The following is a 13,259-nucleotide window of genomic DNA, read 5'->3' on the forward strand; positions in this document are numbered from 1 at the left end:
TCAAAGACTAGGGGATGTATAATCTATAGTACTTTCAAAAATCTTTGATATGAATAATAAAAGCATGTGTAAAGTGTCCAAATGTTTAGTTTGTCCCTATGCGAAACAGACTAGAGTCACATTTACTTCTAATAGCATCAAAATTTGTAATTGTTTTGACTTGATTCATGTTGATCTATGGGGTACTTATAGTACTCTTATTTTTTATAGAATCAAATATTTCCTTACACTAGTATATGACTTTTCTAGAATGACTTGGCTCTTTCTACTCAAATACAAGTACAATGTATGTGCATCCTTGAAAATGTTTCTGCAGTATGTCAATACTTAGTTTGATGGATAGGTTAAAGTGATCAAAAGTGATAATGGCACTGAGTTTTTGAATTCAGTGTGTACGACTATGTTCAATGCTTTGGGAATTATTCATCAAAGATCTTGTCCTTATTCACCTCAGAAAAATGAAGTAGCTGCAAGGAAACATATACATTTATTTGATATCTCAAGGGCTTTGAGGTATCAGGGAAAAATTCAATTAAAATTCTAGGGGCATTGTGTACTTGTTGTTGTATATCTCACAGAGTTCCAAGTAGTTTTATTAACTATCAAACTCCTTATGAAATATTGTATGGATGTTAACTTATGCTGTCACATTTACGAACTATTGGTTGTTTGTGTTTTGTCAAGAAACTAGTTGAGAATGATAAACTAATGACAAGGTCTAAGTCAGCAGTCCACATGGGGTACTCAGAAATACACAAGGGGTACATATTGTTTGATCTCACTACTAGCACATTCTTTTTCAGCAGGGATGTGTTATTTAGAGAAGATATGTTCCTTTTTTTCACAAGAAAGGTTATATGACAAGCAACCTTTGTTTAAAGACTACCTATTAGACTCCACTGAGCTGTTACAACATTCACATGTTCTAGTTCCCAAAACTACACGGGTTGAGGTTTCTAATGAGTTGCAAAATGCTGAGTCTACTCATTCACACTATACAAATTCACCTACTGAGACTGAGATTTCCTCTCAAGTGTCTGATGGTGTTAAAGGTTTAGTGATTGAGGTTCAAGAAGTTGTACTACCAGCTAATCCTAGGAAGTCTACAATGACAAAACATACTCCTACATGGCTTAAGGAGTCTGTTTCCTTGAAAACATTTATACTGAGGTCAAGTATCCAGTAAGCAACTACATCAATTATAGCCATTTGTCTCCTACTTACCAGTGTCCGGCTGCTACTTCATCTGGCAAGGAACCTGCTACATACTTAGAGGCAGTTCAGGACCAAAGATGGGTAGATGCTTTGTAGGCTGAGGTTCAAGCACTAGAAAGCAATCATACTTGGGTGGTCACTGATCTGCCACCAGGGAAGAAGCCTACAGGCTGTAGGTAAATTTTTTAAAGTCAAATACAAGTTTACAGGTGAAGTAGAGAGATTTAAAGCTAGGTTGGTTGTTAAGGGGTATAGTCAACAAGAGGGTATTGACTACCAAGAGACTTTTTCCCAGTTGTAAAATTGGTCACTATAAGATATATTATGTCACTTGCTACTTCAAGGCATTGGCACATTCATCAAATGGATGAATTTAATGCACTTTTACAGGGTGATCTCGCATATGTGATATATATGGAGTTGCCTCAAGGATTTGCCATTCAAGGAGAGAAGGCGTGCAGACTGGCAAAGTCATTTTATGGGTTGAAGCAAGCTCCAACGCAGTGGAATCAAAAGTTAACTGAAGCTCTCACCAATCTCAAATTAAAACAAAGCCAATATGATCATTCAATATTTGTTAACAATTCAGAAGTAGGGATCATTGTGGTGTTAGTATCTGTGGATGACATGTTGATCACTGGCAGCAGTTTGGAGTTAATAGAAAAGTTAAGTCATGAAGTACAATAGCCCTTCAAGATGAAATACCTAGGTGAACTAAAGTACTTTCCAGGTGTTGAGTTCACTAGGTCAACAGAGGGTATATTGATGCATCAAAGGAAGTATGTCCTAGAATTTATAGCTCAGGTTGACATGTCAGCAGTCAAGCCTGCAGAAACTCCTATTAATGCTAACGTTAAACTAAATATCAAGATAATATGATGGTCATATGAAAGTCAAAGAAGCATATGAGGATCCTCTAGTAGATCAGAAAGCATATCAAAAGTTAATTGGAGAACTCTTGTATCTTAATATGACAAGACCAGACATAACTTTCAGCACTCAAAGCTTAAGTCAGTTTTCAGCAACTAAAGAAGGCTTGCTATTTTCTACTTCCTCTAATGAAGAAGTCAGTGCATTCTTTGATGCAGACTGGGCTTCCTGTGCTATTACCAGGAGATCTGTCTCAGGCTATATGGTCAAAATGGGAAAATCCTTCGTGAGGATGAGTATAAAAGTCTTACTTCAACAGTCTCAGAATTAATATGATTACTTGGATACTTAAAGAAGTGGAGGCTAAAGTCCAAGTACCTACATGTGTTTAGTGACAGTAAGGTGGCAATACAAATTGCTACAAATCCAATTTATCACGAGGACAAAACACATTGAAATTGACTGTCATTTCGTAAGGGAAAGGATAAAACAAGGGCTGATTAAATATTTCTACACAAGAACAACATTGACGAAAGGGTTGTCCAGACATCAACATGAATATCTCTTATCCAAGTTAGGTGTGTTAAATATTTTTATCCCACCTAACATGAAGGAGGGTGATGAAATATGTGAAGAAGTAGTTAACTAGTTAGTTAAAAGTCATTAACTGATGAGGGTAGATTAGTCATTGTGTATTGTTAGTTGTAACAAACTATGCTCAGTTTGTTACAGAATGTGGTCTATAAATACCACTTTCATTACTTGTATTCATAAACCTTTTGAGCTCAATCAATGAGAATCTTTTCTAAAAGAGCAGTTACTGCTTAGTCTTAGTTCTAAGGGTCGTTTGGTACAAAGATGCATAATGCAGGAATTAGTAATGCATGGATTAGTAATGCATAGATTAGTAATGCAGGGTTTATTTTTTAGCAAGTGTTTGGTTCATTATTTCCTACCTAGTCTTATGTTTGGTTTAAAACTTTAGAAAAAGTTTATTTCCTATTATACCTTTTACTTAATGTGAGATTATGTTTCATTTAACTAGTCAAGTTAAATATTAAAAAAAATATAAAAATATTATTAATTTTGAGGTGTGATATGTCACATGGTATGTTTCTAATTTTTTGTTGGTCAAATATACCTTGAACATAACATGAATTTAAGGCTACTTAAACTGTTCAAATACGCTTAGCTTATTTTAAAAATAAAAAAAAAATAGTTCACGTGGTCAATTGACGAACTACATTTAAAAACAAAAAAAATAAAATAAACCCAATATAACAACTCAAACATGGAGAAAAAAATATTAGTTTGTGAAATCATCAAATTACATGAAATAAATTTGGAGAATTAAACGAACATTTATAAATATTCTCATATAAATAAAAAAAAGAACATGAATTACCAAAAAAAAATAGGAAAAAAGATATAGGGATAATTTAGTCATTTAAGGGGTCTTATCCAAGGATTGTTAAACCTTGGATTAGCTATCCTCCCTTTCCTTGGGATAAAATAAGACCTTGTATGAGGTATAACTAATCCATGGATTAGGTTAAAAAAAAGTAACCAAACAATGTTTTTGTTGGACTATATTTTAACCCATAGATTGTTTTGATTAATACTTCCTACCAAACGGGTCCTAAGTGTTTAGTTTCAGTTTAAGGTGTTTAAAATAAATATTACTTAATTAAGATGTCTAAGTGAAATAGCATGCCAATTTTAAGGGTCTACCAATGAATTAAATGTTTAATTTAATTGGTGATCTCTTAACTAGATTTCTAACTCTACCACTAATTTTTAATTAGAAATTTTAAGTTTTTATTTTCAAATTAAAAAATTCTTATAGAAAATATTTTTCATTAGCTGATCCGAAGACTAGATGATTATAAGAAAAAAAGAGAAGAAGTAGCGTATTCAGTAGAACATCATTATCGTCGTTGAACAAATTGTTTTGCTAAGAACAAATGTTCAACTTTACCTACTATATTTTTGAAAAGTAAAACACAGAGACATTAATTAATCCTCATGCCAAAAGAAGAAAAAAGTATACAGTCCTTTTTCTTTCCATAAAATATATTAAGTCGAAAGATGACCTATAGTTTCTTTAGGGGGGTTTTATTATAAAGTCATTTGCAGATCCTGTAAAGTCAGAAACAATATCATCTCCCGCCGAGTAAATCCAAATTTTTCCTTATTTTGTTAAATAAAAAAACATTAACACAAAAGCAAAATCTCATCTTTCATTATGACAATCCAATAAAATCAGGAGCAGAGTTAGATAGGATGTCTTTGATTAAAAAATTATATTATTATTTATAAAAAATTAAAATTATCATTTTATTGTATAAATATGCCTTGTAAATGTTAAATTTATATAATGTATTCGTTTGTTGAATTTTTTTATTTAAAATTATTCAATAAAAATCTATACTCCGTCACTTTAACAAAACCCACAGACCAGGTCAAGTATTTACCAAACTTTCCAGCGGCTTTTATCATCAGCAATGCGGTCCAGTTCTACTTTGAAACAATATTTTATACAATATGACACCTATCTTGATGTTTCCACTCAATTTGATTATTATAATCTTTTGGCTTCTTAGTGCATCGGTTTTCATTGTTTATGTGTTAAATAAATAATGATAGAATATGTGCCTCAACTTAACAAGTAATGGACCAGGTCCCTTACTTCACTTTAGAAAAATACCAGAAAGTTAAATGCAGTAAAATCAACACAATGATTTTACGTGGAAACCTCCTTGCTTAAGGGAGTAAAACCACGACCTGTCTCACAGGATTTTCAATCGTTTTCACTAATCTTCAAAAGCAAAAGCGAAACAAGATTACACCAAACGTAAGAAAGAGTTATCAATCTTACCGTTAAGCAATAGTCCTCTATTGCTCAACAAGCCTAAGTAGAAAAACAATCTACCCACTAAGCTATCCCACCTGGACAACTTAGACTTCTAACACAACACACCAATTCCTTTATAGATTTAGGAGTGGTTTACAATTTAAGAACAAGAGAATAAATTCCTAAACAACTAGACGAAAAGCTCCAGATGTTGCTGTTGTCCTTGGAATAATTCTGCCTTTGCTTTGTGTAGCCTTTGCAAGAGTTCTTGAAAAGTTTTTATCAAGTTGCAAAAACTCACCAAAAAGTGTTTAGGAAAGTGTCTTTGTATAGACAAGTCCCTTTCCTAAACTTCTTTGCCATTGGTTGGAAAGGTCACACTTTCTGACGCCATCGGGAAGTGTGCACCTACTTTCTGTACTATCTCCAGCTGGCAGTCGACTGGCTCATCATCATGAGAGCCTGGTACCTCTACTAGGTCCCTGGGTTTGTTTCATCTGCAATACTTCAGACAAGAACCCTGCAATACTCAAGTAAGAACCTGCAATACTTAAGTAATAAACCCGGTACCTTTACAAGGTCCCTAAGTTTGTCAAATCATCAAAACTACAAATAACATTTTCCCCCTTTTTGATGATGACAAACCATAATCTGAGATCTTCTCCAGAATTGTTCCCCCTCACTGTATATTCCCCCTCACTGTATATTCCCCCTCACTGTATTCCTCACATGAATAAACATTTAGCTACTTACAGTTTCACTTCCCCCTTTTGGCATCATAAAAAAGATATGCAGTAAACCAATGATGTCAACAGAAATACTGAACAAGATCAAAGCTTAAAGAGCAATCAATCAGTAAGGGAAAAGCATGCACAAAGGAAGATAATCAGAACAGCAAAGGAATAAGTTAACCATTATGCCATCATAACATTAACACATTAAAAACAAACTGAATATCCATCAACACAGTGATAAGCCACAAAAAAAATTGACACAGGGGGGAATTGTTCAACAGGCTAGGAAGAGGGGGGAGGATGAGACAGGGACTGGATGACAAGAGTGAGTCGTGCATTGACAGCATCATTATCTTTGATAGCCTTTTCATGCAGGGCAGTTATCTTCGTCTTCAACTCAGCATTCTCTCTCTCCAGAGCTTGTACCACTGAAGAACCAGGTCCCTCACTCTGTGCAGTAAACAGTTCTGCTTTGAGTATAGCAATCTCAGCCTCTTTACCACTCAAACGCACAGTAAGCTCCTCAACCTCGTGCTTTAGCTGATCCTGATCTTCAATAAGTTGAGCCATCTTGCTCTTTGGATAGCCTCTTCCTTCAATGCACTCGCATATTTTTATTTTTTTTTTACAAGAGGAGATGGTTTCTATGAGCAGTGAAGTGAAGAAGAAGGAAACAAAATTTGCCTTTTAAGCTTTTACTAAAACCCTTCGTGAACAGGAAGAAGTTAATAGACAGATGAGGGTTTCAAAAAGGAGTAAATGGCCTTTTAGAAGGAGTGAAAAGGTGCCAGGTCCTTGATTGGATGTGTCGTTTTGAAAAGAAACGATGGAACAAACGGTCAGAGTAACCGATGACTGACACGTGGCATTATCAACGGTCATATTTTTCAGTTTCAATTTAATGTATAAATGCTAACCTGAACAGGCACCAGGTACCATAGCACAGTTAAACTTCATTCCTCAGTTGTTCTAGTTTCTTCCCTTGCTAAGCAGGTCCTTGCTGAGAGTATACCTACAAAAGGTACAAAAAGGATCTTGTTCAGATATTTAAATGTTTACACATAGGATACCTGCACTGCAATTTTAGCCATCAAGGAAGTTCAACTGTTAGCTAAGAACATCACTTGGAGATCAACATGCCCAACTTTAACCGATTTCTCTCAAATTGATCCTTGCACCACCAACCTGGATTTAACACTTCTTCATCACTTCTAGGATCAAATTTTTCAGATCATCCTTTCCATTGTTCAGCACAAAAATCTACACCCAAAATGTACCCCTTCTTTCCATCACCAAAAGAGACACCTCCTCCCTGAAGTGTCTTGAGTGAGAGGAAATTTTTGATGTCACCAGTCATATGTTTAGAGCATCCACTGTCCATATACCAACATTGACTGCTGCTCCTCTCACTCACTTGCAACAAGAATTACTTGTTAAGCTTGGGAACCCATTTCAGCTTGAGTTCCCAGTAGGGAGACAAAGGAGTGATTAGATTGTATTTAGTCCAATATGGTAGATTTTGTAGCTTTCTAACAAAGGACATAGGAGCAGGGACAGATTTTTTCTTTGAAAATCTGTGAGTTGATACATGCTTTGAAGGACCAGGTCTCTCTTCTGGTACATTTTGCCTTTCAGCATAATTAGAGAGCCTTTCACAGGAGTTTCTCCAGCTAGAACACTCACCCTTCAGATGTCCATTCTTACCACAGTGAAGACATAACAAATTGTCAGATACAAACACATACTTACTGTGAGGATTATAAGGAGGAGTGATGTTCAAACTTCCTAGCCCTTTCTTATTGAAATTGCTCTGAGTTGTCACATTTGACAATAACTTTGATGATTTGGTCCACTTAAGAGAATTTTCAAGTTCCTCCTTAAGTTTAACAACATCCTGTTCTAATTTGTTATTCTTTTCAAGTGACAATCTGAGATTTGTCTCAGAGTTTTTCAATTTTTCCTCAATTTCAGCTTGCAAGCTATTTGGCTCTCCATTTAGTTTTTCAGCCTTTTCAGTAAGCTGACACAACTGATACTTAAGTTCAGAATTATTTAACTCTAGAGACACCATTTTTGCCATTGTCTCTTCAAATTGAACTTTGTTTTCAGAAAGAATTTCAAGTTCAGCATTAATGGCATCTCTTTCAGATGTTAGCTCTATCACAGAATCTAACATGACTTTTGACAAGGTTCTTAATTTCTTAAGAGAATATTTATCCAAGTCAATTTTCATGTCAAGAAGAGTTACCTGATTGTTCTCTTCTTCATTTTCTGTGTGTGCCATGAGAGCAAACATTTCATTGAAGACAGTTTCCTCCTCATGCACAGCAACCATAGACACATCTTTTGGCTCATCAGGTTCTTCTGAATCACTTGAAGAATCACCCCACGCAGCAAGAGCCTTTTTGACCACCAAATCTGCAGCAGCTTTTCGATCTCTCCTACCATGTACCAGGTCCCTTCTCTTCTCTTTGTCACTTCTTGGTTTTTGATGTTCCTTGTTTTCATTCTTGAGCAGAGGACACTCTTTGATAAAGTGCCCAGCTTTTCCACATTTGTAGCATGTATCACCTTGAGTGACATTTCTAGTACTATTTGTTCCTCTTTTAAAAACTTTGTTTTTTCTCACAATTTTTTGAAATCTGTTGATGAGATATGTCATATCATCATCACTGGAATCTTCATCTGATTTGTACTTCAGCATCAATGACTTGTCCTTTTTAGCTTCCTTCTTTGATGAATCATAATTTCGATTCATCTCATGTGTCTTCAGATTACCAATCAAAGCATCCATAGTCAGCACCTTCAAATCCTTGGCTTCTGTAATAGCATCAACCTTGCTCTCCCAAGACTTTGGAAGAATTCGAAGCACTTTTCTGACTTGTTTGGTCATGCTTATGGGTTCACCCAGACTTTTCAGCTCATTTGTAATGGAAGAGAACTTGGTGAACATCTCATGTATTGTTTCACCTTCCTTCATTTTGAAGTTTTCATATCGTGAAGTGAGCATGTCAATCTTGGATTCTTTGACTTGTTCAGTTCCTTCATGAGCCGTCAACAAGCTATCCCAAATCTCTTTAGCAGACTCACAGGCTGACACTCTGTTGTACTCATCAGGTCCTATCCCACAGACCAGAAGAGTTTTAGCTCTGAAACCCTTTTCAATCTTTTTCCTGTCAGCTTCATCATATTTCTGCCTGGGCTTTGGAACAGTAATGGTCTTTTCTCCATCTTTTTCTTCCATCATGGGAACAAATGGTCCATCTAATATAATATCCCATAACTCGCTATCTTCAGCCATGAGGTAGTCACGCATTCTAACTTTCCACCAACTGTAGAAATGTCCATTGAAGCGAGGAGGTCTGAGTGTCGACTGACCTTCTTCGAGATTAAGTGGAGCAGCCATTCTAGAACAAATATCACTTCCTTGGTGTTAACCAAATAGGGAGTGCCTGCTCTGATACCACTTGATAGAATATGTGCCTCAACTTAACAAGTAATGGACCAGGTCCCTTACTTCACTTCAGAAAAATACCAGAAAGTTAAATGCAGTAAAATCAACACAATGATTTTACGTGGAAACCTCCTTGCTTAAGGGAGTAAAACCACGACCTGTCTCACAGGATTTTCAATCGTTTTCACTAATCTTCAAAAGCAAAAGCGAAACACGATTACACCAAACGTAAGAAAGAGTTATCAATCTTACCGTTAAGCAATAGTCCTCTATTGCTCAACAAGCCTAAGTAGAAAAACAATCTACCCACTAAGCTATCCCACCTGGACAACTTAGACTTCTAACACAACACACCAATTCCTTTATAGATTTAGGAGTGGTTTACAATTTAAGAACAAGAGAATAAATTCCTAAACAACTAGACGAAAAGCTCCAGATGTTGCTGTTGTCCTTGGAATAATTCTGCCTTTGCTTTGTGTAGCCTTTGCAAGAGTTCTTGAAAAGTTTTTATCAAGTTGCAAAAACTCACCAAAAAGTGTTTAGGAAAGTGTCTTTGTATAGACAAGTCCCTTTCCTAAACTTCTTTGCCATTGGTTGGAAAGGTCACACTTTCTGACGCCATCGGGAAGTGTGCACCTACTTTCTGTACTATCTCCAGCTGGCAGTCGACTGGCTCATCATCATGAGAGCCTGGTACCTCTACTAGGTCCCTGGGTTTGTTTCATCTGCAATACTTCAGACAAGAACCCTGCAATACTCAAGTAAGAACCTGCAATACTTAAGTAATAAACCCGGTACCTTTACAAGGTCCCTATGTTTGTCAAATCATCAAAACTACAAATAACAAATAAGTTAATCAAATCGATTAATATTATATTTATGGTAGGAAATAGCGACGGACGATTTCTATCATTAAAACCGTAAAAAGTGGTCCCGATCCTATTTAACAGATTATTAACAAGACAGATTAGTTACGAACTGATGAAATTCATGATAAATTTCTATTTTTGTGTGGCGTAGTAGCATTATGCCATGAATGATATAATAATTTCTTGTCTTTAAAATATTTAGTCTCCATTTTGTTAATTATTTTATTTCACAGAAATAAATAATTTCTTATAATATTTACCACGAGCAATATATATCGACTATCAAACAATGCAATACATTAGTCAGATATAAATTATATTTTATAATCAATTCCGTCAAACAAAATATATATATTTTTTTATATAGAATAAATTAGTTTTCACACCCGACCCAGCCAAACATTAAAATCTCCATTACTCCATCAAACTAAACCAACAAGAAAAAGCTCTTTATTTCTCCTTACTATTAATAACCAGCATACATAAATTTTAATTTGGCAGTGTCCAAGGAAATTAAAACATGGCAGTTCCTCACGTACTTATTTTTCCGTTGCCTCTTCAAGGTCCTGTAAATTGCATGCTAAAACTAGCTGAACTCTTATGCCTTCACCAAGAAATTCATATCACTTTCATCAACACTGAATATATCCATCAACGCCTGATGAATTATACGGACGTTGTAGTCCGTTTTGCGAAATATCCCAACTTCAAATTTGTGACAGTTCCAGATGGACTTCCAGAAGATAATCCAAGAATTGGAGACCAAATAAGGAAGATTATTGAAGGTGTAGAGAAAGTGAGTAGCCCACTTTTCAAAGAGATGGTTATGACTACTAATTCTGCTCCAACTTGTCTCATAGTTGATGGTATATTTACATTTGCTCTTCCTATAGCAAAAGAGGCTAAAATCCCACTTCTTTATTTTGATACTATAAGTCCTTGTTCTCTCTGGACTTATTTGGCTCTTCCAAAACTTATTGAAGATGGAGAAATTCCTTTCAAAGGTTAGTCTTTTGTACTTCTAAGAAATTAGTTTTGGATTTTTCGCTTACGTCACTCATGGTTGAAAACTTCACTCAATAGATTATAATAACATTTTAATTTCTTTTTAACACCACAATATCGCCTAATTGTTCATGTTTTTTCTCAAAATATACAGAGACACCATGTCCATGTTACATTATTTTATTTCTTTAACAGAGTTTTTAAACAATAAAAAAATTGTTTCATGTCTGTATTAGCTAAATTAGCTCTAGAACTACCTTGTCCTTTTGTTTTCTTGTCCATGTAAAGAACAAAGACAAATTAATATTCAAATAATTAGGTGATAAGCAAGGCTATCTGATAAGATAATTTTTCATGAAGACGGCCGGGTCGGGTTATTGTGATGACAAAAGTTAATGCGTTAGTCGACACATTTACTTAAGATGACATTTTTATGACTCGTATATAAATTATATAGTATATGTTTTAGGTTTTGATACTATGCTATTGTTGTCGTTTTCCTATTTCGTAGGCGCAACATTACAAAATAAATTATACACATATCTTTATTGTTATCTCCATATATATTTTCTTGATTATAGACTATAGTTATATGATACATGTGAGATACTCTCTTCCTTTCAAAAGAATAATTTAGTTTGACTTGACACAGAGATAGAAGTTTAAGAAAATAAATACGTAAGACTTTTTAATTATGGTGTGATCCTATATTAAAGTTATATGAAATTTATGAAAATGTTCTTTAATCTTCTTGTAGTATTAAATATGGTTGGATGTATTAGTAATTTGTTTTTGCGTTGATACATAACAGGAAATGACTTGGATGTATTAGTAAATGGTATGCCAGGAATGGAAGGTGTGATGAGGCGCCGAGATCTTCCTAGTTTCTGCCGAACACCTGACGTTGATATCCCAATTATCAAACTTGTAATCAAGGAGGGCAAACACATTGTACAAGCCCAAGGTCTAATATTCAACACATTTGAAGCCCTTGAAGGGCCTATTCTCTCACAATTTCGAGCTCTATGTCCAAATATCTATGCCATTGGGCCTCTTCACACTCAAATGAAGGCAAAATTATCTTCCCAACGTTTGCCAAACACACCAACATCCAACAGCATATGGAAAGAGGATATGAGTTGTATAGATTGGCTCGACAAACAACCCAATAAATCAGTTCTATTTGTCAGCATTGGAAGCCTTGCCACAATGAGCAAGGCACAATTCTTCGAATTTTGGTATGGTTTGGTCAATAGTAACACTCGGTTCTTGTGGGTCCAAAGGCCCGGTTCAATTATTGGACTTGAAGACGACAACAATAATGTTCCTATGGAATTGGTGGAAAGTACAAAAGAGAGGGGGTGTATTATTAGTTGGGCTCCACAAGAAGAAGTGCTAGCTCACCCATCAATTGGTGCGTTTTTAACGCATACTGGGTGGAATTCAACTTTGGAAAGTATAGTAGAAGGAGTGCCAATGATTTGTTGGCCCTATTTTGTTGATCAACAAGTAAATAGTAGGTATATTGGGGAGGTGTGGAAGCTTGGACTAGACATGAAAGATGTATGTGATAGAATCACAATTGAGAGGATGGTGAGAGAAGTGATGGATGTGAAGAAAATTGAATTTTTGGAGAGGGCAAAATATATGAGCGACTTGGCAATAGCAAGCGTTGGTGAAGGTGGCTCTTCATACCAAGATTTGGACCGATTAATTGAGGATATTAGGCTGATGAGGATATAACAACCTCACATGCCTAGATAATTTGTTATGATGCTCTATGGACTAAAGTGATGTCTTTCATTTGGTCAATAAATGATGTTTGATTTTCTTTACTTTGTTTAAACAAGCACTTCATGTGGATAATTCAATGGCTTGGGTAAAATTGTATTGTTCTGACCTGCTTTGATTGATGCGACCTGATTTACATATTGTATCTTGAAAAACAAAACAAACAGACATTAATTAATTCACAAGCCAAAAGAAGAAGAAAATTGTACACGGTCCTTCATCTTTCATAAAATATATTAAGAGTATCTTCAATTCCATTCTCATTTAAATTTGGAGAGTAAAATAATGAATGTGCTCTTCAATCAAAGTTCGGAACCTGATTAAGCCAAAAAAATAAAAGTGATCAAAGTAAGTCATTATTTTTTCTTATTTTATTACAGTTACGATTTCAAAGTATGATAGATAGAATTTCACAACTTTTCCGTCATTTTGCGGTCAATGTTTCATAACTTTCTTCAATGATGAGT

The 13,259-nt window shown here is 35.1% G+C and overlaps 1 protein-coding gene across 1 annotated transcript; it reads left to right on the forward strand.

Moving 5' to 3' along the window:
* The first annotated feature begins 10,394 nt into the window (after positions 1–10,394).
* On the forward strand, positions 10,395–12,900 carry LOC107012944 (7-deoxyloganetic acid glucosyltransferase-like). Its single transcript, XM_015212918.2, has 2 exons — positions 10,395–11,000; positions 11,813–12,900. The coding sequence occupies exons 1-2, from the start codon at positions 10,517–10,519 to the stop codon at positions 12,742–12,744; spliced, it is 1,416 nt and encodes a 471-aa protein (XP_015068404.1). The 5' UTR covers positions 10,395–10,516; the 3' UTR covers positions 12,745–12,900.
* Positions 12,901–13,259: the final 359 nt, after the last annotated feature.

Source organism: Solanum pennellii, chromosome 3, assembly GCF_001406875.1.
Source record: "Solanum pennellii chromosome 3, SPENNV200".
NCBI lineage: Eukaryota > Viridiplantae > Streptophyta > Magnoliopsida > Solanales > Solanaceae > Solanum > Solanum pennellii.

Coding starts and splice junctions, on each gene's coding strand:
- LOC107012944 (XM_015212918.2), top strand. CDS start 10,517: ATGGCAGTTCCTCACGTACTTATTTTTCCGTTGCCTCTTCAAGGTCCT. Junction 11,001..11,812: donor TGGAGAAATTCCTTTCAAAG/GTTAGTCTTTTG, acceptor GATACATAACAG/GAAATGACTTGGATGTATTA.